At 37.9% G+C, this 25,654-nt stretch overlaps 1 protein-coding gene across 8 annotated transcripts in view; it reads left to right on the forward strand.

Moving 5' to 3' along the window:
- Nucleotides 1-25,654, forward strand: part of NR2C2 (nuclear receptor subfamily 2 group C member 2) — an 83,957-nt gene continuing 58,303 nt past the window's right edge. For 5 of the 8 annotated variants that reach the window (XR_002827999.1, XR_002827998.1, XM_006083798.3 and 2 more), the window contains exons 1-3: nt 1-127; nt 10,070-10,174; nt 13,782-13,865. Coding sequence is in view for 4 of the 8 variants with exons in the window: in XM_006083798.3 (XP_006083860.1) it covers nt 13,806-13,865 (60 nt within the window). In the remaining 4 variants the exon portion in view is untranslated. The remainder of the gene's footprint in view (nt 128-10,069; nt 10,175-13,781; nt 13,866-25,654) is intronic. The other 3 variants (XM_023749629.1, XM_006083796.2, XM_006083799.3) reach the window with 3 other exon arrangements.

Below are 25,654 nucleotides of genomic sequence, written 5' to 3' on the forward strand. Positions count from 1 at the left end.
AGTCAAGGCTACTTTGTGAACCCCAGAGTGATGTAAAAATGGTGTTATTGTTGGAAATCGGGTGTAGAAGCGCCAGGAATGGAAAGCTTAAATGTATTGAGGGCTTGAGAGAACACAGGTGAATCAGGTAATTCTCTTCTCATTCATTCATTAAATGCTTGTTTGCTTAGTTTGGGGGCACTGGGGATACATCCAGAGAACTAGCTAGACAAGGCCTCTCTCCCCTCTTAGAATTGGGGATGGGGATGAATAGACAAATAAAAATATGATTTCAGAGAATGGCAAATTCCAGAAAAGAAATGAAACTGAATTAAAGAAGATATGAGGAGACAAATTTAGATTGGGTGTTCAGAGAGGGCGTCTGTAAGGTGGTGCTTGAACCAAGGAACCTAAGGAGGGGGGGGGGGGGGAGAGAGAGAGAGAGAGAGAGAGAGAGAGAGAGAGAGAGAAACGAACCACAGGTGTAAAGGCCCAGGAAGGAAAGAAAGCATTTGGTATGATTGGGAACAGGCTATAAATTGGTTAGAACTAGTTTGTTGTTCTTTCTATCACTCTACTCTATCTCCAGGCTAAAGTCTGTGAAATATGACAAAGGTAATAGTAAATCTTCAATTTAACAATGAAAAAGAAAGAGTCAAGGAAAATACAGCCATAAATGAATTGCTGATAAATATATGACTTGGGGGGAAAGCCTCAGAAAATCACAGATTCAAATCCTTTGTCAGCCCCTTATATCCATCTTCAGTTCATCAGGTATTTGCAGGCCCCTGAATACCTCAGGAATTAGGTGCCAGACTGGAATACAGAGATGACTAAAACGTGTGAATGTGCTTCTATACACAAGTTCTGTTTTCTCCCTCTCTCATCCCCATATATACATACACACACACACACACAAAATGTTTTAAGCCAAAGCTAATTACTGTGTTGGTTAACAGTGTCAGCATTTACTAGCTGTGTGACTTTGGGTAAGTTACTTAACGTTTTTGAGCCTTACTGTCCTCATCTGGACAATAATAGAACCTTCTAGAATTGAGGATTAAATGGGTCAATGTAAATAAAGCGCCTTGCACATAGTAAATACTTATAATTGGAATTAAAGGATATAAATGGTGAAATTTTTAATCATGTGGTATAGGGGCAAAACACTGGATTGGAACACTGGGGTTCTAGTTTTGACTGTTCTGCTTTTGGTTATTAATTGGCATCCAGACCAAAAATTTGTTAAGAAAACAAATGGAACCAATAGTCTAGCAAAAAGTATGGGGTGCTTTACAATTTACAAGACTCTTACAAGCATTACGTTGTTCATACCCCACTAGAACCTTTGTAATTGTGGAGGTCCTTTTCCTGCTGTTTTAAAACTTTCTAAGATGTTCCATCATTTTCTTATCGCAGTACCCCTGACCCCCTGTGCTCTAAACACACTGGCTTGCCTTCAACTTCAACCGTGACTCACCTTAACCCCAGGCCCTTTCACATGCTGTCCCCTCAACCTGAAATCCTCACAAGCCCTCTTCCACGCCCCCCCCCCCCCATACACCCATACACACACACACCACACACATACCTACCCTAGTCCTGCAGATCTCAGCTCAAGCATCACTTCCTCAGGGTAGCCCTCTCTGATGCCCAGGGCCAATCTAGATCAGATTCTTTTACTACACTGTATTTTTCCATTATAACCTTAGTCTCACTTTGTAATTATACTCCATTATATGACTGATTGATATGTGTTCCCCTTACCATGCGGGAAACTGCATGGGAGCAGGAATTATTTTGTTCATTATATTTCCAGCACTTAGCAGAGTGCCTGGCACTATTTGGTGAGTGAATTAATTGATAATTTATGATATCACTGGGAACTAAGTTACTGCTCATTAATGGTACCTTTTTGTGGGGGCTTGTTTGGCAATTCAGATAGCAGTGCCAGCAATAAAATATCTGTTACAGTATTTGGATGATTTTAGAAAGTGGCTCCTCATAGATGGCACTGACTGGAGACATGAATTTCTTTTTACCCACTTATATGTTGATTTTATGTTTAGTTCTTTTTAAAGACCAGAATAGATAACTTAATAATAAACTGAATTACAAAGTAAATTAATGAAAGTTGATGAGTTCATATGGAACTCATTAATAAACAAATAGTCCAAATATAACCATGTCATTTACTTTAACTCAACAGTTCTCAGCCTGTGGGTCGCGACCCCTTTGGCGGTCGAACGACCCTTTCACAGGGGTCGCCTAAGACCATCCTGCATATCAGATATTTACATTACGATTCATAACAGTAGCAACATTACAGTTATGAAGTAGCAACGAAAATAATGTTATGGTTGGGTCACAACATGAGGAACTGTATTTAAAGGGCCAGAGGTTGAGAACCACTGCTTTAACTGAAGAAACAGCACCAATATAATTTTATTGAAATTAAAAATGCTAGTCTTTGTTTCTCTATCACAGGGGATAAAAGAACAGAGAAGTAGGTTTGCAGGGAGATGAGAGTTGAAAGTCTCTGTGGTCATTTTTATTTTTATTTTTTAAAAATTTATTTTTATTGTTGAGAGTATTACAGTTGTCCCTTTTAACACTATTGGCCCCCTCCACTCTGCTCTAACACTCCCTGCCCTCCCTCCCTGCAGGCCTTCACCATATTATTGTCTCTGTCCATAGGTTATGCATATACGCATATAAGTTCTCTTCCTGCCTTCCCTCTGAGGTTCATCAGTCTGTTCCATGCTTCCATGTCTCTGGATCTACTTTGTTCATCAATTTATTTTGTTCATTAGATTCCACATGTAAGTGAGATCATGTGGTACTTGTCTTTCTCTGCTGGCTTATTTCATTTAGGATAATAGTCTCCAGGTTCCTCCATGCTGTCTCGGAGGGTAAAAGATCCTGCTTTTTTACAGCTGCATAGTATTTCATTATGTAAATCTACCACAGCTTTTTTTATGCACTCATCTGCTGATGGGCACTTGAGCTCTTTCCACATCTTAGCTATTATAAATAGCTCTGCTGTGAACATAGGGGTGCATGTATTCTTTCTGATTGCTGGAAGTGGGATCACTGGGTCAAATGACAGTTCCGTTTTTAATTTTTTGAGGAAACTCCATACTATTCTCCATAGTGGTTGCACCAGTCTGCATTCCCACCAGCAGTGTACTAGGGTTCCCTTTTCTCCACATCCTCGCCAGCGCTTGTTTGTTGATTTGTTGGTGCTAGCCATTCTGGCAGGTGTGAGATGATACATCATTGTCGTTTTAAGTTGCATCTCTCTGGTGATTAGTGATTTTGAACATTTTTTCTTATGTCTCTTGGCCATCTGCATGTCTGCTTTGCAGAAGTGTCCATTTAGGTCCTTTGCTCATTTTTTCATTGGATTATTTATCTTCCTTTTGTTAAGTTATATGAGTTCTTTATATATTTTGGAAATTTATCCCATATTAGATGTATCATTTGCAAATATGTTCTCCCATACAGTGGGATCCCTCTTCATTTTGTTGATGTTTTCCTTAGCTGTGCAGAAGCTTTTTATTTTGATGTAGCCATTAATTTTAAATATTTATTCTTCCAAAGATAAATGGATTCATGTAACAGAATTATTGAAGAATAACCTTTTAATTGCTTTCCCAAGTTTAAAAGCTTACTTTGCAAAGTACATGTTAAGCTTCCACCTGAAAGTCTGGTAAATAGACCATTTTTGTTGACTTTTTTACATACTACTTACTTTTTATGTGTTTTTATTTTTTATTTTAGAGAGAGAAGGGAGAGAGAGAGAAAAAAATCAATGATACAGAGAAACATTCATCAGTTGCCTCCTGCACACACCCCTACTGGGGATGGAGCCTGCAACCCCATGTGCCCAGACTGGAATCACACCACTGAACTTTCGGTGCATGGGACATGGCTCAACCAATTGAGCCACACTGGCCAGGGCTATATAATACTGATTTTAAAAATAAAATGTTAAAATATTTTAAGACCAATTAGCAGTCACACTTTTATTTAAATCTTTGGTTTTTGATTCTTCTATCCTGTTACAGGAATTTTTGGTACCACTTGTTCAACAATTTTGATTCCTTGAATTAATTACTCAGAGTAACTAAAGAACCTGATAGTTTAATGTTGTTTTACAACGTGAAAATACTTATTGCTTTCAACAGTTGTATTTAAGATGACCTTGAAATTTTGTTTTCATGAACATGCCTTTACAGAAAATAAAACCCATATGTGTAATAATCTTACTTTTCGAGGAATTCCGGAAAGTCTTAACATTTGTCTCCAAGAAGTCAAGTAACAGTTCAGCGCCTGTCTCTGGAATGTTGAGTGGGTAGCCTATCTGAGGCTTATAGATTTCCCACTTTTAAAATGGGGAGGGGGGCACCAACACTGAGATTGGGGCCAAGAGTAGGAGTCACTTGTCCAGGTTACATAGAACAAGGCAGGTGGACCTGTGTAGAGCAGACCCCCTTCAACCTTGGTACTGAACCACTGGCCTTTTGTGTCTAGCTGTCTTAGTGTCTCCACATATTGAGAGCTCTCATTTGGGGTTTTTATCTTTGAGTTCTCTTACCTGTGTGTCATATGCTCCTTCAGTCCCAAAGCACGTCCCAGAGCAGATACTAGTTCCCTTTAATCAGTACCACACAGGAGGAATCTGTGAAGGAATCCATCTTAGAGCTCAAGTCCAGCCTCACACCTGATGCAACACTTTGCAAGAGTTTTGTTTAGCTCTTTTTACTTTATTACTGGTAATGAGAAACTTAAATAATGTTGACTTTTCCTCCATGTGTGATTATCATCTTTAACGTGATGTACACATTCGTGTTCCTGTCGCACATTGTAAAAGATAAGCTCTTATTTGTTGGAGTCTCGCTTGCAACCTAACATGACTGGAGGCTGAGATTATCTTTGTAATTCCCTCCCATCCCTGCCATTCCTTCCCCATATCCCTTGCCATCTATTTCTGCTACCTGTTCCCCATCCTCTCTTCAGGTGCCTTGAGTGCTAGAGAGTTTTAAGCAACAGGAGCTCTGTACCAAAAGTCATGACTGTTTGGAAATTGCAACTCAACTAGCATAGCTCCCAATAATGAGTGGTAGTGGATAGAAAGGATGACAGTTCAGATGAGGGCATTGGCATAGGCATTATTACGAGGAGAGAAGGAGCAGATTCATACCCCTGGCATCTGGAGTCTTGGAGCAGAGGTATGGGAAGTGAATTATTAGGTTGAGAAAGAAATAGGCTAGCTCAGACACTCAACTGATGTTTTTGCTTCACTCCTGGACTCCAGGTAGCCTATAATGATGAAAGCTAACCTCAGGGGGGAAATGTGATTTTTAGGGACAATAAAAATTAACTCTCCCACTGTAATAGGCCTGAAGTCCCTACATAGGAGGTGAAACCTTTCATTCCATAATTATTCTAAGCCCTGGAAATGTTAATAAGTTGATAGGGAGGAGTTTCATTCCAAGTGTAAAAGAGGGTATCATTCTGTCCTGTTTGGATTAGTGGAAGGTGTGAAAGAAGAAGGTATTGAGGCCTAGAAAATTGGGTGAATGCTACTGAAGAGTGAGGAGGAGAAGCTGGCAGTGCTAGACTCAAACTTGAAGGCTTCATGGTTTTACTGGGAGCCATCTTACTTACCTTTATTGTTCACGTATTGATAGCAAAAAAAAAACACAAAAAAAAAACAAAGGCAAAAAAAAAAGTTTCTTACTGTCTGCCCACACATGCACTTTCAATAACTGCCTGCCTCTTTACCACTCTCATTCTCTTTCTCTCACCCTCCCTTATTGCTTCTGCAATAATACATCTTTTTACTAGGTTAAGTAAGCCTGGAATTGAAAAATCACCTTTACCATGGTTGAAAGCACAGAGTTTTAGGTCAGCCCTTGGCTGAAAAGATGTAATCAGAACATGTTTGTTACTTAATGCAATGCGGATTTTTAAAAAATTAAATTTGTTTCTTTTCTAAAGTAAAAGATGGTTTTTTAAAAAAGGAAATTTTCAAATGAAGGAAAGATAGCATTGCATCAAAAGGCACATACTAAGAATGTTGTCAATAGATTATGTGACTTTAAGTGAAACATGTAATGCTAGGCTACTGGATATAAACAAGAGTTAAGTTTCTAGGGTATCTCATCAACGTTATAACAAAATAACATTATTCAAGGACCTGCTGTATTTAGGAATTAGTGATTGTATAAACTAGTTATTAAATGATCTAGCTTATTGATTCAAGCAATTTGTTCCCTAGCTGCTCTCCTGTCACTTTAAAAGATTCCTCCCTCTTGACTTTTTCTGGGAAATTATTTTGAAGGATACTGATATAGAGGGGATGTTGTGTTCTTAGAGTCAGAGAGGCCTGGAAGACTTGAAACAAGTTGATTAAACTTCTGAGTCTGTTTTTTTTCTGTATGTATTGGTAGTGCTAATAATACCTAATCAGGAGGTATTTTAAGGATTAAATGATGCCTCCTTTTATATAAGGCACATTGTAAAATCTCAGGAAGTCTGTCCTGCTTTCCTTCCATCCATCTGTCCCTGGCTCACACTAATAGAAATGAAGAGAGTTCTTATCACCCTTACACTTAGGCCCCTAGAAACGTGAGGAAAATCATGCAGTGTGCAATGATTTTTTTTTTTTTTTTACAAGAAGTCGCACAGAAAGTTGTAGCACTGCTCTGGTAACATGAGAACTCCATAGATGAGAACCACTTCTTTCCCCACTGTTCAAACTTTACCACCTCACCTCCCACCCCCTAGCACACATATATCATTGCTGTCCCTTTCTTGTAGTCCAGACTTGTAATAAGTTTCTTGTGTAGGGCAGGGAATCACCTGACCTAAAAGCAAGTAATCTTTGAGTTTAAGTAGTGGCAGGGTTTCTGATTGAAGTGGCAGGATGTATATCTGAACTTGACCTTAGAGGCATCCCCATGAGCCTTTCTTTTGATGAACATTTTATTATATTAAATCTGCCGCTTGATTTCCATAACCTGGTTTCAAGTCTTGATCTGTGATTTCAAATCTTTAGCTATGTGTTTCTCTCTTTTTTAAAATCCTCTTTCAGGCTATCTAGATTCTTCAGTTTTTATTTTCCCATGAGTATGAATAAAAAAACTCTGGCCGAAACCGGTTTGGCTCAGTGGATAGAGCGTCGGCCTGCGGACTGAAGGGTCCCGGGTTCGATTCCGGTCAAGGGCGTGTACCTGGGTTGCGGGCACATCCCCAGTGGGAGATGTGCAGGAGGCAGCTGATCGATGTTTCTCTCTCATTGATGTTTCTGGCTCTCTATCTCTCTCCCTTCCTCTCAATAAAATATATTAAAAAAAAAAAAAAAAAAAAAAAAAGACTGACAGCCCAACTGGTGTTGCTCAGTGGTTGAGCGTTGACCTATGAACCAGGAGGTCACAGTTCGATTCCCGGTCAGGGCACATGCCCGGGTTGTGGGCTCAATCCCCACTGGGGCATGCAGGAGGCAGCCAATCAATGATTCTCTCTCCTCATTGATGTTTCTCTCTCTCTGAAATCAATAAAAAGAAAAGACTCTTGACAGTCACAGCATAACAAAACTTACACTGAATATCTTGGACCTATCAAGAAGTTCTATTACCCATATAGTATTTTGAAAATAGTTATTAGGTATTGGTTTATTTTTAAATATTTGTGAGATTTATCTTAATTTAGTCCTTTCATTTTGCCCAGTTAATACAATTTAACAATGAATTACAAATGCTATGTGAGCATATGATGCATGTAAATATAGTTAATTTCATGTGGATCTTATGTCAAAATGAGAGACCTATTTCTAAGTGTAATACACATTTTATAAATTTGAGTTATTGCTTTCAAATTTCTTTGAGAAAGTAAAAGTGGCACCATCTCCTTGTACCAATAGTAGCTTCCATGTATTGTATGTCTGTTATGTGCCTGGCACTGAGTTAGGCTCTTACATACATATTTAAGATCTAATCTTCACAATAACCTCATGTGGTTTAGTATCAGAAAGATCAACTTAGTGCCAAAGCCTTACAACCCAGTATATTTGTTTAGATGAGAAACTATCAAGACAGTAGATATTTTTGAATGTTATATAATTATGGGCCATGCAATACATAAATATGGATAATGTGAATCAGTTGATTGTGAAGGGAAAGGAAGACTCACCCATTCCTATCAATAAAGACAGAGTTTCCTTGTCCCAGGGCTTGTTTATTGTTATTTGAGACCCTGGCTCCTAAGCCTGCCCCTGTGGAGAACATAGTTGAGCTGTCCTGGTGACTTACTGGGTATTCAGGTGTTCACAATCAGAGCCAAGCTTTCACTGCAGTGGGGTTTGTAGCTCTGCTTCACAAAGGAAACCTTGGTTGCAAAGTTTGGTCAGCTGTACACTTTTTGTGAGCCTAGAAGAGCTTATTCAAAGTCACCATAGTTTTCTCTACTTCTTTGATCTCATTGTAGTTGAAAGAATATGTTATAAAACCTACGCTTGCATAAAGACAAGCAATAATAGTTTTACTTCCATCATCCTATGGTCTGTATTATAGTTTTTATGTACTGTGCCCTGTTGTCATACATGTGCAATACAGGAAAAACTCACATTCAAATTAAGTTTAAGACTGTGCCTTCATACTTCATAGTCTTTGTTGCCACCACTTTCTAACTGGCCCTCCATTTGTAGTCTCTCCTTTTTTATCATCACATTGTTGCCTAAAGGAATTTTTTAAGATCCAGATGTGATTACTTCATTTTTCTGCCAAACCTCTGATAGTTCTCTGTTAGCTATTGTATCAGCCTCTCTCCTCCCCGACCTCTCCAATAATCCCGCACCAGATTTCCTACTGTTCCTCAAATATGTCGTTCTCTTTCATACCTACCAGTTTGTATGAGCTGTCATCTCTGCTTAGAACTCTCCCCATTCTCCTCTTTGCTTATTGAATTTCTACTCTTCCTTCAAGAACCAGCTTCTCTCCTATAAAACTACCACAAGCAGAGCGAGATGCTTCTTCCTTTGGATATTCATTGTAGCATTTAACACTGCATAGCTTTTATTGGTTTCCTTCTAAAATTCTTCAAGGACAAAGACTTTCTCCTTTTATTATTGTCATTGTTAATTCTCAGCAGTCAATTCATTTACTATTTCACAGCAGTTGCTTAAAAAGGATTGGTAGTTGTTCAACTTGATTAGCTTAAAATTACCGTTGAAAAATATTCTGTAGCAGTTTCTTTTTTTACTTAAGCTATTTGGTCTTTTCCGGGAACATTATTTGTGTGTGGGAGCAATTTTCAAGGGTTAGGGAGCCGAATAGGTCAAGGACCAACCTTTGAAGACCTCAAGTTTCCGTACCAAGAAAAATAATGTTTTGTTCACAGTGCTTATAAGTACAGTTCCTGGTGTATAGTAATCATTCAGGAAATGTCAGTTACTCTCAGTATTACCATGCTTAGCTCCACCAGCCAAGAAGGTTGTTTTTAAATGTGTTTTTTTTTTCTAGTTTGTAGTATCAAAACAGTAGGTTGTTCTTTTTTTTTTCAGACTTCAAATGCAAAATTATATTGTGCTAGTGACTGGTTTTTCAAACTACATGTGGGCACAATACACTGTTCCCTGGAGCTTCTCATTTTAGGGGGATGCCCCCTAATTGACAACCATTGTCAAAGTGCTCTACCTTTCCTTCCTACTATGTGGTCTTTCTGTCTTTAGGATTTCCTATTTCTGTAGTAGCAGTAAGAGAAGCTCTCAGGTGAGAATCTTACCCTCTGGCATTATCTTTTTTTTTTTTTAACCTATGCACTTGAGTTAAATATTTTCCCTGATGTCTTTCATTGTGATATCCTGAAAGAAGGCCCTCTTTCTTATTTATATATGAGAATAAAATATGGTTTGTGACTTAGCATATTTTCAAAAATGATGAAATGGAAAATATTTTTTGAAATTACCCTCTCACCTGCTTTCACTGGATTTAAATCTTTATTGAAAGCACTTGTTTTTCATAATTTCTCTTTCAATACCTCTCTCAATGTTATTCTCACTCTTTGTCTTTGCTTATTTTTCCAGAAGGTGCACATTCCTCCTTGTTCATTTTTAAGCAGTTCCAAAACTGCTGTTGATGATGCCTGAAGCTGCTTTGGAGGCAGAAAACCAAGAGTGAGATCAAGAATTGTAAGAATTTAAGTTATAAAGAAAGGTTGCTGCTCCGGGTCATGAGTGTTTGAGATAGTCTAGGAAGTTGGTATGGGCAAGAGAGCAAAATGGGGTGGGGGGGTGCACTTGCCCTAACAGAGCAAGGTTTATTATAAAGCTGCAGTAATAAGATAATGGTAGTGGCATGGAGAAAGATAAGTAGAACAGTAGTGGAATAGAATAGGGAACCTAGAATTACATCCACACATACAGCCTGAGATATGGTAGGCAAAAAGGATAGGTTGTTTAGAAATGGTCCTGGAAAATTGATTATCCATACAAGGGGGAAAAAATGGATTCTTCTCATCAAACTCAAAAATCAATTTGCAGATGGATTGAGGACTTAAATGTGAGGGACAAAACTCTTTAACATTTATAATACATAACATTATACTTTTTAAAAAATCCTCACCCAAGGATATGTTTTTACTGATTTTAGAGAGAGAGGAAGGGGAAAGGGGGGGGGGAGGGAGGGAGGGGGAGAGAGAGAGAGAGAGAGAGAGAGAGCGAGAAAGAGAGAGAAAGAGAAAGAGAGAAATGTCTATCGGGTGCCTTCCACATGTGCCCCAACCAGGGGCTGAACCTGCAACCTAGGTATGTGCCCTGACTGGGGATTGAAACCACGACCCCTCGGTGCATGGGATGATGCTCTAACTCTGGTTCTCAACCTTCCTAATGCCACGACCCTTTAATACAGTTCCTCATGTTGTGGTGACCCCCAACCATAAAATTATTTTCGTTGCTACTTCATAACTGTAATTTTGCTACTGTTATGAATCGTAATGTAAATATCTGATATGCAGATGGTCTTAGGCGACCCCTGTGAAAGGGTCGTTCGACCCCCAAAGGGGTCGCGACCCACAGGTTGAGAACCGCTGCAACTGCTCGAGCCACACCGGCCAGGGCATAACATTATACTTTTGACCTTCAGGTAGGATAGGATTTTTATAAATAAAACATAAAAGTACAAATTATAAAAGAAAATATTGACAAATTCAGCCTTATTAAATTTAAGAACTGCTATTCATCAAAAGACACCATAAAGTAAATAGATGTGCTACATAGCAGAAGATATTTATAATTTATGTAATCAATAAAGAATTAATATTTAACTTTTCTAAACTAAACATGTTAATTACTACATCTTCCTTTGTGACCTAACATCTAGAATCACTGGTCGTTAGCAGTATCTTGGAGCCCCCAAGTCCTATGTGAGGTTGATTGGCCTATAAATTTAGTGTTCAAGTGAGTCATTACAGACAATTTTCTGAGTTACTAAGTCATCTTTATCAGGCTGTCAGTCATCTATTAAATCCACTTCAACTCAAAACTTGAAGGATTAAGCTACCTCTTTTAGGGAAACCCAATAGATATGTCTTTCTAGTACTCTTATTTCTATAGTAAATAATAATATTCCCAATTGATATTTCTGATATTCAAATTCATAAATTTCTTGCACCAAACAGCTGTTAATAACAGCAACAGAAATGCTTGTAACACCTAAAAGTGGTAAAATTAATAGTTGCAGCTGCATGTTTAGATTTTATTTCTTATATAATACCTATTGGCTATCTTTATCCACTTTATTCCTTAGAGAGTTCTTTTGAGAGCTCTGTTTTTATAGAAAAAGAAGAAACTCTAGACTTTTCACATGCAATAATTGTGTTTTTAACAACAGTCAAGTTGTTAAGAAACTTTTCTGATACACGTGAAATGATGTTTTTTTCCTCTATTTCTTTTAGTTGGAACTAAACTATAACTAGGGGAAAAGATCAGAGTGTTTCTCTATGATTTTTCTTATAGAAACAATGAAAAGTAAACAAAAGTTAAAAGTCTTAACTACTTATTAAAAAGAATAAATAACCAGAAACACTACCTCTATAATTTCAGATCATGTACTGTTATGTGAAGATGAATTACTGACACTGGTGACCTGGTATCCTTGTGGCAGTTGGTGCAGTACCTGCTCTTACAGGATGTTGTCTCCTTGAAGGCAGGGGCCAATTATTTTATATTTATCAATCACAGTTTCATGCACCTATCTCTCTCATTACCATGTTGGCAATAAAGTAATATGAAGGGGAATTATGATCATAGAAGGAACTATCTAATAGTGGATAGAATGATATAGAAAGTCATCAGAGAGTGGAAAGGCTTGATAGAGATCAGTGCTTATAAGTACTACTTAGACGCCCAGTGTGCGGGATTCATGCACTGGTTGGGGGGCATGGCCTGTGGGGATCGGTCAGCTGAGCAGCTGTGGACCCACCCTCTGAGTGGCTGCTCCCACTGTGGGAGTGCCGCTCACCCTGGTTAGCTGAGTGGCGCTCCCACTGTGGGAGCGCACTGACCACCTGCGTTGAGCGTCTGCCCCCTGGTGGTTCCGCCATTTGGTCACTGGGCTTTTATTATATAGGATAATATTTTAGGTAAGAAATACAGGAAAGTGTTTATAAAATTACATTGTGAAGTAGTCTAATTTGTGATTGAGGAAGGGCCAAACAAATGAAATGTGTATGCATTTGTGTATATTATACATTCAGTAGTACCATATAGTTTTTATATGTAAATGCTGGAAATAAATACCAGAGCTTTGTTCTCTTGTTAATCATGGGACCTGTGCAGTCAATAATGAAGTCTTTCTGATTTGTCCAGGAATTAGATATAAAGTGGAATTTCTTTACCCTGAATTCTTTGTGGTAGAGTATTCTAATGGCATGGGTTTAAGAACTATTCGCGGTAGCTATGTTTTATGACCTGAAGAGACCAGGAGGTCTGTTACATCAAAAATGCTAGTACTCAAATGATCCTGGCCCAGGAGATTAGCACAATTTTTGGTCTTTAGATGATCTTCCTCAATTTTTACAAATGATCACACTGTTGTTGTTATTCTATTAATAGGAAGCTGAATTGTCTTGTTTTTCTAATTTAATGAAGACTTAAAATATAAATGATAAATGTATGGGTACCATGTTCTTAGCCCACTTTAGTAATGCAGTCTACTTACTTTTTGCTTTGTTAATGATAGTATTTGCCTTTTCACTTAAGAATGAGGTGTGTTAGCACCTGGGTACGGTTCTCACACTGCCAATAATAACAGAAGTATAGTTGATGATAGCAATCTACTGCTCTGTATTCAAAGTTGACCACGCCTTTCTCAGATAGCCACTTTCTTATTCAGCATAATGTTGCAGGGAGCTAAACAAAAAGGTATGATTCCCACCTCCCTGAGAGGTGCACCAAGCTGTTACAACCCAAGAGACCTGATAATTAAAGTTCCAAATCCATCTTTGTCTATATTTACCAAGGGAAGTTTTGTTTCCAAATTGAAAGTACAGCTTTAACTCCAAGGTTCTGTCTTAGTTCATTCCACATTTGACACTTTGATAATATTGTTTATGCTAATTAAATTTGGTACCTGTCATTGAAGAATTTGGTGCAGCATATCCAGATATGCTTAGCCTTGTTTTCTATAGAGGGGAAAATCTGTACAAAACATTACCAAAGATGAATTTTGATTGCTGATATTTTTCAAGTAGCCTGGTTTCTCCCCACCTGATAGAAGTTGCTGCATCTTTCCAAACAGGTTCTCTAATGATCTTGCTTCACCATGGCTACAAATATGGAGGGGCTGGTTCAGCACAGAGTGGGGACCCAGCAGGTGGCTGAGGTGAGTGACAGGGGCTAGCACAATAGCTGGCACCCTTGCTTTTGATAGGAAAGTACATCAGTGTGCTCTGTTGTTTGAAAACAGTCCCAGTGAAGTCAGGATGTAATCTAAATCCAAAGCAGGATGATGCTGCCATGGAAGAAAAAATGAAAATGACAAGAACATTTACTCCTACTATTCTTTTGCATGAATAGGGTGGCCTAGCTGCATACAGTAGGTGACTTTAAAAAATTTCACCTTGAAAACTAAAAGAATCTGATGCTTATCAAACATGTGGGTACAGCTTTAACTCCAAGGTTCTGTCTTAGTTCATTTCACATTTGGCACTTTGCTAATATCATAGTATGGTGGAAAACCCAATTATGTGCATTCTGCAGTCATTATTGACCATCTACCATGTACTGGAGATTTTGCTTAGTGCTGAGAAATATGGAGATGACTGAGCCATTGGTCCTTCCTTTAGCATTCTCAGGAATGGGTTAAAAAGTAATTATAAAGCAGGGTGAGAAGTACAGTTCCATGGGAGGAAGGTGATCCTGGAAGTGGGTCTTCTTGACTGACAAGTAAACATTTGTCAGACGGACCCAAGGAAGTGGGGTGATAGAAGTCAGAAACCTATAAAAAGTCATGAAATAGCTAGGTATGTTCAGGCAACTTGAGGTGTAAAAGAGGGAAATAGGGCCAGATCTTTTCACTCAGTAACAGGTCCTATGAATAGTCTTCAATCATCACAACCATATGAGTTTAGGACGATCATTATTCCCATTTCATAAGTGAGGAAAGCAAGGCTCAAAGGCAAGTAATTGGCTAAGGGCACACTGATTCAGTTCTGTTTCACTTCTTCCAATAAACCATGCATCATATTACAACTAGGAGCCATTAGAAGGATTCAGATTTATATTTTTGAATCAGTACTCATATTTCTAGGGTAAAAATGCAAATTTTTCAAAAGTGCATTTAAAGAAAGGATTTTTAAAAATAAAAACTAAGTGCACACATACCTGTTTAAACCAGTAAAAGTAGTGAGCAGATTTTTCAGATTTTAGATCAACCATGAACTTTAAGGCAACAGTGTAACTAATCATTCCCTTCCTCCAACAAATAATGATTAATATTAACTAACTATGATAATAGATGGATTTCACACATTTTTTAGTATTATATTTTTGAAAGGCCTATCAACTATCAAAATGCTTGTGGTTATTTGTTGCTTTATTTTCTGATAGGAATAATTTTCTTGAAAACCATTGTGTGTTTTTTCAAATATTTAGGGTTATTTTGCATTTAATACAGTTTCCAATTTAGGCTGATTTGGAGATTAGTTGTGGATCACTGCTGTAAAAAGGTCATCATTAATTCTTTAGGGGAAAAGTTTAGTAACCTGTAGTAACTTATACATTAATATATTTTGTGTATGTATTCAGAAAGTTTGCTACCTAAAATTTTTGGTCAGGTACCTTATTTCCTTCAGGAAATGGAGTTTTATATAGTATTAACTTAGTGCAACTATTGTTACCCATGGCAATTTTAGGTTGTTAATGTTACCCAGTGCAGTTTTAGGAGATTTCCAAAATAAGAGAAGGCATTCTTAATAGGAGTGCAAAAGCAATCTTCCTACTTAAAATATTCCTTAAATTTCCTTGCTATTATTTTGAGGGATAAGTATATGTGTGTGTTCTTTGAAATTTTGAGCTTAATAACTTTGAAGCTACAATCACGTGCCACTTAACAATGGGGATATGTTCTAAGAAATTCATTGTTAAGCAATTTTGTTGTACAAAGATTATAGAATGTACCTATATAAACCTAGGTGGTATAGCCAACTTACTATATGGTGTAGGTCAGCATTTTTCAACCTTTTTCATCTTATGGCACATAAACTAATTACTAATTACTAAAATTCTGTGGCACACCAAAAAATATATATTTTGCTGATCTGGCAAAAAACACACAAACAGATATAATTTTGATTCATTCACACCCGATGGCTATTGCATTGGCTGTTGTCATTTTTTTATTTGACAATCTAAAGGAAAAGAAGTTAGTGCCCTTGACTAAATAGTCAGTTATTGCATGTTTAAAACTTCTCATGGCACACAGGCTGAAAATTGCTGGTATAGCCTATTGCTCCTAGACCACAAGTCTATACAGCATGTTACTGTACAAAACAACATAAAATTAAATCAAACAAAAGAAAATGATGCAATCAAGAGATACGGTAAACATGAGGTGTATGAGGCTGAAGTAAAGAGTACAGTCTAGCCCTGGCCAGGTGCTAAGTGGTAAGAACACTGGCCTGCGCACTGAAGGGTCTCTTGTTCAATTCCCGGTCAAGGGCATGTGCCTGGGTTGCAAGTTCGCTCTTGCCCTTCGGCGCATACTGGAGGCAGCTGGTAGATATGTCTCTCTCACATCAATGTTTCTCTTTTTCTCTCTCTCCCCTCCCTTCGTCCCTTTCACTCTCTGAAAAGCAATGGAAAAAATATCAAATGAGGATTAACAACAACCAAAAACAAAGTATACTCTAAAATAATGATAAAAGGTATAGTATAAAAAAAAGTATAGTATAGCCCTAGCTGGTTTGGCTCAGTGGGTAGAGCGTCAGCCTGCAAACTGAAAGGTCCCAGGTTCGATTCTGGTCAAGGGCCCGGGTTGCAGGCTTGATCCCCAGTAGAGGGCATGTAGGAGGCAGCCGATCAATGATTCTCTCTCATCATTGATATTTCTATCTCTCTTCCTTCCTCCCGGAAATCAATAAATATATATATATGTATATATGTAAATTAAGTATAGTATAGTATAGTAAATACATAAACCATTAACAGTTGCTTATTATCATTATCAGGTATTATCTATATATATAAAAGGCTACTATGCTAAGTGTTCATCCAACCGGTCGCTATGATGCACACTGACCACCAGGGGGCAGACATTCAACCAGGAGCTGCTGTGACACGCACTGGCCATTTACAGAGAAACGTCACCGTGGACCTGGCACCCATAAAGCAACACTTGGCTTCCCCTAAGTGGGACACAGGCCCCACCACCACCCCGGAGCAACACCCCGCCAAATCCCAGCCAAATCTGCCAAGACCCCATGGTGCAAAATGTGGCCCACAGCCAAGCGCAGCCCAGAAACGTGGCTGTGGGCGCCGGGTAATGACGTTATGTAGCAACACCTGGCTTCCTCTCCCTAGCGACTAGCCTCCTTGGAGCTTCTTCAGCCCAGGAACACGACTTGCTTTATAGCCAGGTGCAAACATTTTACAGTTCATCCAAATATTTGTGAAACATTTTCCCGTGCCTCATCTCATTTGATCCTCACAGAAGTCCTGGAGTAGGTAGATAGGAGACTCGGTAGAATCCTATTTTCTTTTCATTAGCCAGAAAACGGAGATTTAGAAAGTTTAGAAACTTGACCCCACTGAAAAGAAGAAATGGTGGACCTTGAAAATGACTTCAAGTTTTCTCACTGCGCAGAATATAGTCAAACACTGCTGCAGTTAAATATTTTACCCTTTGTTCTCCCTTCATGATCTACAATAATAATCTGCTTCGTATTGATATTTACTGCTATGTTGCTCAGTTACCTGAAAGAGAAGTTGTGGTGCTTCACTGGGCTGGAAAAAGTTTAGCTAAATCAGAAAGCAGGTCTAATTAAGCAAGTTTATATCCTATATAATAAAAAGCTAATATGCAAATTGACTGAAAGGCAGAACGACCAGTCACTATGACGCTCACTGACCACCAGGGGGCAGACACTCAATGCAGGAGCTGCCCCCTGGTGGTCAGTGCGCTCCCACAGGAGTGCTGTTCAGCCAGAAGCCCTGAGCTGGGCTCATGGCTGGTGAGCACAGCGGTGGTGGTGGGAGCCTCTCCTGTCTTCGCAGTAGCGCTAAGGATGTCCGACTGGCTTAGCCCCACTCAGATATCCCCCGAGGGCTCCTGGACTGCGAGAATGTGCAGGCCGGGCTGAGGGAGAGGGACCCCCCCCCACCCCCACAAGTGCATGAATTTCTTGCACTGGGCCTCTAGTGTATATATAAAAGGCTATGTTGACTCGGGCAGCTCTCACTGGTGCCAGTCATACACGTGTGTTTCAATCTGTCATTGTCAATCATGAATTTGGTTGACACTTCTATTATAAAGGATGAATAGTGATATTAAAATATTTCTTCTAATTAATTTCCTTTCAATGTGCACAAATTTGTGCACTGGGCCACTAGTATACAGTATAAATTGTGTGTGCTAAACTTTTATTCAACTGGCAGCACAGTAGCTTGTTTTCACCAGTATCCCCACAAACGTGAATAATACAGTCACTAAGCAATAGGAATTTTTCAGCTCCACTATAATTATATTGGACCACCATTGTATATATGGCCCATTGTTGACTTAAATGTTGTTGTGCAGTATGTGGCTGTACATAAGAGGTGAGCAAAAGCAGATTTACAGTCATATGGAAATAATACAAATAAATAAAATTATAATGAATAATACATTTCACATACAACTCTACTTTTTCCCACCCCTGTTCAGTCTGATTTCAACTTTGTAAATATATCTATTGTTTAACTATAGTTATATGCCATGTGCTATATGATACAGTATGCTAGGTATTGTGCTAAGCTCATTTTCTCATTTAATACTTCCACTAACACTATAAGGAAAGTATTATTATTTTCCCCACTTTAAATAAGAAGAAACTGAGAGATTTATTTTGCCAGGTTTCAAACACTTATCTGAGTGACTTCAGAGCCCAGCTTTTAACCAGTATACAATAAGTCAATTTTTTAAAATATCCTTAATGCTAATAGTGTAATTAGTTTTCTGGATTTGCACAATTGTCTTTATACCTTCATTTTCCAGATTTTTATTGTAACACTTTGTAAGAGTCAATAGCACTCTTATTTTTAAAAAAATTAATTGATTCTTTCCATGATCACGGAGTACCAGAAGTATCGAATTTGGGGTTCTGCTAAATCTATGCACTGTGGAATTGACTATAGATAAAGAACAATATGGTTAGTTTTTTTTTAAAAGGATAGTTGACAGATGAGAATTTGTAATTAAAGCAGTGGGAGATTGATCATATCTAACAGTAGAATTTTGCTTTACATAAATGAAATAAATTTTGTAAGGGGCTTCAGTATTCTTTAAACATTTAAGATTTCCCTCTCTCACTGGAAATTTAAAACAGACACACACAGACAAGTACATATAAACTGTATTTCTTCATCATTGCCTAAATGAAGTAAAGATACTATTCAACTCTATAAAATGTTTTGAGTCAGGAGAAATTTAGGATTAAGAGTTGGAGCACTTTGAGTCACTTACTGATTGGCAGAAAGAGACCACTCATAGACCCAAAGTATAAGTTGCCTTTTATTTTTCCACAATGGAAGTGAGATGGCTTTACATATCTTGGCAAGATTAGTCCCTGGTCCCTGGGCTGTGTAAGGGGCTCAAAGCCATCAGATGTTCTTTGAACAGGAAGGTTCTGTCATCACTGAGAAAATAGCCAAATTCTTACAACCCCATTACTCTTTTTATCATCAGGGCTTGCATCACCATTGCATAAAACTTAATGTTCCATATAAGGGAATATTTAAAAACATAGGGCTTTTTCAGTTCTAGAACAAAACTCAGTATTGGCAAGGCTACATCCTTAAGCAAGAGAAAGCAAAGTCGTCGCTCAGGTTTCAAGTTTCCAGTATTCTGGAAAGATGTAACTCATTGCGTTAAATTTTATTATTTTGCCTTCTTACAAACTGGACATTCAGATTTTCATTTTCTTGTCAAAGTATACATAGATTTAAAAGTTGGCCAATACTATGTTTGGCTTGAATTAGAGAAACAAGCTCCTAAACCACCCCACCCTCTTTTTATCCCCAAGTCTCCCACTCTAAATTGATCTCTTCTGGTATTTAACTTTTTATTTATAAAAATATTCTTACTCTGTTTTGTTTTTTAAATCAGTGTAAGACATTGTCCTTTTTTGGGAGAGAGTTTTTTGTTTGTTTTTTTAGTTGATTTTAGAAAGAGAGGAAGGGGAAGAGAGAGAAAGAAACATCAATTTGTTCCACTTATTTATGCATTCATTGGTTGACTTTTGTATATGCCCTTGACCGAGGGTTGAATCCGCAACCTTGACGTATTGGGACAATGCTCTAACCAACTGAGCTACCTGGCCAGGTGGGAGTTGTTGTTTTTTATTGTATAAACTGTAAGATTTATCATTATAACCATTTTTAAATGTGCAGTTCACATATGGCATTAGTTACATTCACATTATTTTGCAATCACCACCATCCATCTTCAGAACTTTTTCATCTTCCCAAACTGAAACTCTGTATCCTTTAAACACTAACTCTCATTTCCTCTCCCTCCAGCCATTGGCAACCACTATTTTTACTTCCTTAATTTGACTACTCTAGGTACCTCATATAAATGGAATTATAGAATATTTGTCATTTTGTGACAGACTTAGCATAATGTTCTCAAGGTTGACCCACATTGTAACGTATATCAGAATTTTCTTACCTTTTAAGACTGAAAAATATTCCATTGTATCTGTATACCACATTTTGTTTATCAGTTTATCCATCCATGGACACCTGGGTTGCGTTAACCTCTTGATTCTTTTGCAAAAAATGCTGTGACAGCCCTGGCCAGTATGGCTCAGTTGGTTGAGCATTGTCCCATGCACGGAAAGGTCATTGGTTCAATTCCTGGTCAGGGCACATGCCCAGGTCGGGAGCTCCCTCCTGGATCAGGGAGCATGCAGGAGGCACCCCACTGATGTTTCTCTCTCCCCCCCCCCACCATTCCTCTTTTTTCTCTTAAAAAAAAAAAAGGAAAAATGCTGTTATGAATATGGGTGTACAAATACCTTTTTTTTTTTTAAATATATTTTATTGATTTTCCACAGAGAGGAAGGGAGAGAGATAGTCAGAAACATCGATGAGAGAGAAACATCGATCAGCCGCCTCCTGCACATCCCCGGTGGATGCCCACAGACAAGTACAACCCAGGTACATGCCCTTGACCGGAATTGAACCCGGGACCTTTCAGTCCGCAGGCCGATGCTCTATCCACTGAGCCAAACCGGTTTCGGCCTTTTATTTTTTTTTAAATATATTTTATTGACCTTTTACAGAGAGGAAGGGAGAGGGATAGAGAGTCAGAAACATCAATCAGCTGCCTCCTGCACACTCCCCACTGGGCACGTGCCCACAACCAAGGCACATGCCCTTGACCGGAATCGAACCTGGGACCTTTGAGTCCGCAGGCCGACGCTCCATCCACTGAGCCAAACCAGTCAGGGCACAAATACCTTTTAAATTTCATTCTTTCCATTCTTTTGGGTATACACCCAGAAGTGGAATTGCTGGATCATATGGTAATTTTATGTTGAATTTTTTTAGGAACTGCCATACTATTTTCCATACCAACACTTACTATTTCCTGGTTCTTGGGGTGTGTGTGTGTGTGTGTGTGTGTGTGTGTGTGTGTGTGTTTATTGTTGCTAATCCTCACCCGAGGATATGTTTTCCATTGATTTATAGACAGAGTGGAAGGGAAGGAGGGAGAAATATCGATGTGAGAGAGACATACTGATTAGTTGCCTCCTGCATGCACCCCACCAGGACTGGGATTGAACCTGCAACCCAAGTACCTGCCCTTGACTGGGAATTGAACCCAAGACCCTTCAGTGAGCAGTCCAATGCTCTAACCATTGAATCATACCGGCCAGGGCTTAATCATTTTTTAAAAATATATTTTATTGATTTTTTACAGAGAGGAAGGGAGAGAGAGTCAGAAATAACAATCAGCTGCCTCCCGCACACCCCGCACTGGGGATGTGCCTGCAACCAAGGTACATGCCCTTGACCGGAATCGAACCCGGGACCCTTCAGTCCGTAGGCCGACGCTCTATCCATTGAGCCAAAACAGTCAGGGCTAGGGCTTAATCATTTTTAAATATGCAGTTCAATAGTGTTAATTATACTCATATTGTTGTGCAATGGATCTCCATAACCTTTTTATTTTGTAAAACTGAAACTATATTTATTAAACAACAATTCTCCATTTCCCGGTCCCTAGCCCTTGACAACCACCATTCTACTTTCTATGACTTTGACTACTTTTATACCTCATATAAATGGAATCATATAGAACTTGTGTTTTTTTTCCAACTAGCTTATTTTACTTGCATAATATCCTTAAGGTTCTGAGCTTTCTATTCTATTACATTGGTCTATATTTCTGCCTTTATCTCTCTACCATAGTGATTTGATTGCTGTAGCTTTGGAGTAAGTTTTAGCAGTTTGGGTCCCTTGAGATTCCATATAAAGGTTAGGATGGATTTTTCTATTTTATAAAACAACATTGTTGGCATTTTAATACGGATTACATTGAATCTGTACATAGCTTTATGCGATGTTGACATCTTTAAAATATTAAATCTTCCAATCCATGAACACAGGATGTTTTTCCATTTATTTATGTCTTTAATTTTTTTCAGCAGTGTTTTGTAGTTTTCAGTGTACAGCTCTTTTACTTCCTTGGTTATGTTTTACAGATGTTCCCCTTTCCCCCCCCTTGTCCCCTGTCACCTGGCTCCCACTTCACCCCAGGCCTTCACCACCCTATTGTTTGTGTCATAGGTAATGCATATATGCATATAAGTTCTTTGGTTAATCTCTTCCAGCTCCCTTCCCCTGCCCCCACCCCTTCCCTCTGAGATTCATCAGTCTATTCCATATTTCCATGCCTCTGGTTCTATTTTAGTCATCAATTTATTTTGTTCATTAGATTCCTTGTTCATTTATTTTGTTTTTTAGATTCAATTGTTGATAGATAGATATTTATTGCAATTTTAGTGTTGATATTTTTTATCCTTCCCCCTCTTCCCCCCCACCCTTCCTTCTCCTTCCCCTTCTCCTCTGTGTATCCTTCATTTCTTACTGGTCCTTTTTCATGTCTCTGATGTTCTCACTAATTTCCTTGAAATTCTCACTAAGATCCTTGAAGTTATCATTAAGATCCGTGAGCATCCTTATAATAATTATTTTGAACTCTGTATCTAGTAGTTTGCTTGCTTCCATTTCACTTAGTTCTTTTTCTGGAGATTTCTTCTGTTCTTTCATTTGTGAGGTGTTTGCTTTCTTACTGAGTTTTGAGAATTCTTTATATATTCTGGATACATGAGATATATGGTTTCCAAATGTTTTCTCCCAATCTGTGACTTATCTTTTCATTCTCTAAACAGTATTTTTGAAGAGCAGATTTTTTTCTATTTTGGTGAAGTTTACTTTATCAATTTTTTATTTTATGAATCATGCTTTTGATGTCATATTTTTACATCTTTACATAACCTAATGTCACAAAGATTTTCTCCTGGTTTTCTCTGGAAGTGTTATAACTAGATTTTATATTTATAATTTTCTTTTAATTTTTTTAACTTTAATCATAGTGTGATCAGAGAACTGGTTTGTATGGTAACAATTCTTAGAAATTTTTTTACTTTAAGTTTGATGTGTCACCTTCCTAAGTATGTATGCTCATGTATATGTAACTATAGAAATATATAGGTTTTTAAATTTAACATAAAATTTTTAAAAATCACACTAAATATGATGGTCTAAACCAGGGGTCCTCAAACTTTTTAAACAGGGGGGGCCAGTTCACTGTCCCTCAGACCATTGGAGGGCCGGACTATAATTTAAAAAAAAAACTATGAACAAATTTCTATGCACACTGCACATATCTTATTTTAAAGTAAAAAAACAAAATGGGAACAAATACAATATTTGTATTTGCATGTGGCCTGCGGGCCGTAGTTTGAGGACCCCTGGTCTAAACGTTTAAGTTTTCCAAATTTTCTTGAACATGAATTGTATATGATGCCTCCTTGGGCTTACTTGTGAGTGTATTTCTCTAGACTAAAAATAGAATTGCTGAATAGAAAGCTATCTGGGTTTAATTGTATCTTCAAAGTTTTTGCTTTTTAAAAAATTTTTATTCTTTTTTTTTGCTTTTGTTTTTTAAACAGATTTTTTTTTTCTTTTTTTTTTTTTTAATATTTTTTTATTTTTCGCTTATTAGGTCAGTAGTTTATTCAGCAAGCATTTATTGAATACACATTGTGTGACTCTTTTAGGGGTTTTTGGTTCCTTTGGAACCAGTGCCTCCTTTTTATTGCAGTATTTTTAATGACCCATTCACTATACCAAAATAATACTCATTGGGAATATAACTACTCAAACACAAATACATTTTAAAAATCAATATAATACAATAAGTATATGCAAGAGAAGCAAACAAAAAGCAGTTTATTATAAAGTAATGTGTATCTCATGTAAATGATCAGACACAGCTATCATAGAAGATATAATGGAGAAGTCAGATGGTTGTACATACTTAAATAATCTATGACTGTAAGAGTAGTATGAAGATGAAGTTTTTTTATAGATGAAATATGAACAGTGGAACTGGAATAAAAGTAGTGTTAGAATAAGAAAGAAATGGGATTCTTAAAAAACATTTGAGTTAAAATATATGTGAGGAAAGATGGATGGATAACTTGATAGTTACCAGGAGGGCTGCATAAATAGCTTTGTAGCTAGGAACCATACCCAGATCTTACTGAAGCACCTGTCTGATAAAGCTCTAGGTGCACACCACACTGCTGAGGCCAGACTTGAGGGTCTTCTTACTGAACTCAAGGTGTTCCCCACTTGGGGTGCTCTATTCAAAAAAAGAGACGTGGTTGTCGCAAGGTGGTTTTATTTACTTTAGCAAGTAAAGGAGACAGTATTCATATCCAAAACTCTGTCTTCCTGAAGAAAGGCTTAGCTATCACTTATTTACACTACTTGGTTAGTTATTTGTTGATTGACTTCTTGGCCTCATTTATCTTGTTGAGTTACTGTCAGCTCATCCTATTTACAGCTGCATCTGCAAAATACTGTGCTACATTTTAACATTAGTAAGAAATAACATTTAGTAAGAATGGGGCAGACCTTAAGACCCTCCTCCTATCTTAACATTCCTGCTGCCAGTGCAAAGTCTCAGGCTCTTGCATCTGATTGACCCCCTGCCCTTCAAGAGATACCAGACCTGGAAGTATCTGGCATTTTCTGCTTCTACAATTGGAGGTAGGATCTGCCTCATATGGATTCCCTGAGAGAGGGAATTACTGTGTTCCCTAGAAAAGTAATTTAGTACTACACACTGATAGAGCCCTTTCAGTATTTATGATAGTTCGTGTAAGGTGGATTCCCAGAAGTAGAATTACCAGGTCAGAGGGCATTAACAAATTTTTATGATAAGAAGAGCAGACCTATTGACCTCAACAGTTGGACCTTGGAGCATTTTGTTTACTTGGATTAATCTTTCCTTTTATACATCATTTATTAGTTGTACTTAGTGAATAGAGTGTAATGTTTTTTAGATCTTTAAATACTTGAGGTAGGGAGGGACTGTAATCTCCCATTTTTAAAAGAGGAGAATCATTTCTTTTTTTCCCCTCTTGATTAATTTTTCCCTTCGGGTTGGGAACCTAGGTTTGTGCTAGAATTTGAAAAATGGATGACATATTCTCTTAACTTAGTTTATTTTAAGTTAGTACACATACAAACTTGTAGCAATGTGGAGAACTTAATATTTTAGTTTCCTTCCTCTCTAAACTCCCCATCCTATATAAAAGTAAATATCCATAAACTCTTCCCACCTGTCCCCAGACTTTCATTTGTTTTGTTGACTGACTAGTATTTGTTTCATGT

This window comes from Myotis lucifugus, unplaced genomic scaffold (genome assembly GCF_000147115.1).
Source record: "Myotis lucifugus unplaced genomic scaffold, Myoluc2.0 scaffold_8, whole genome shotgun sequence".
Classification (NCBI taxonomy): Eukaryota; Metazoa; Chordata; class Mammalia; order Chiroptera; family Vespertilionidae; genus Myotis; species Myotis lucifugus.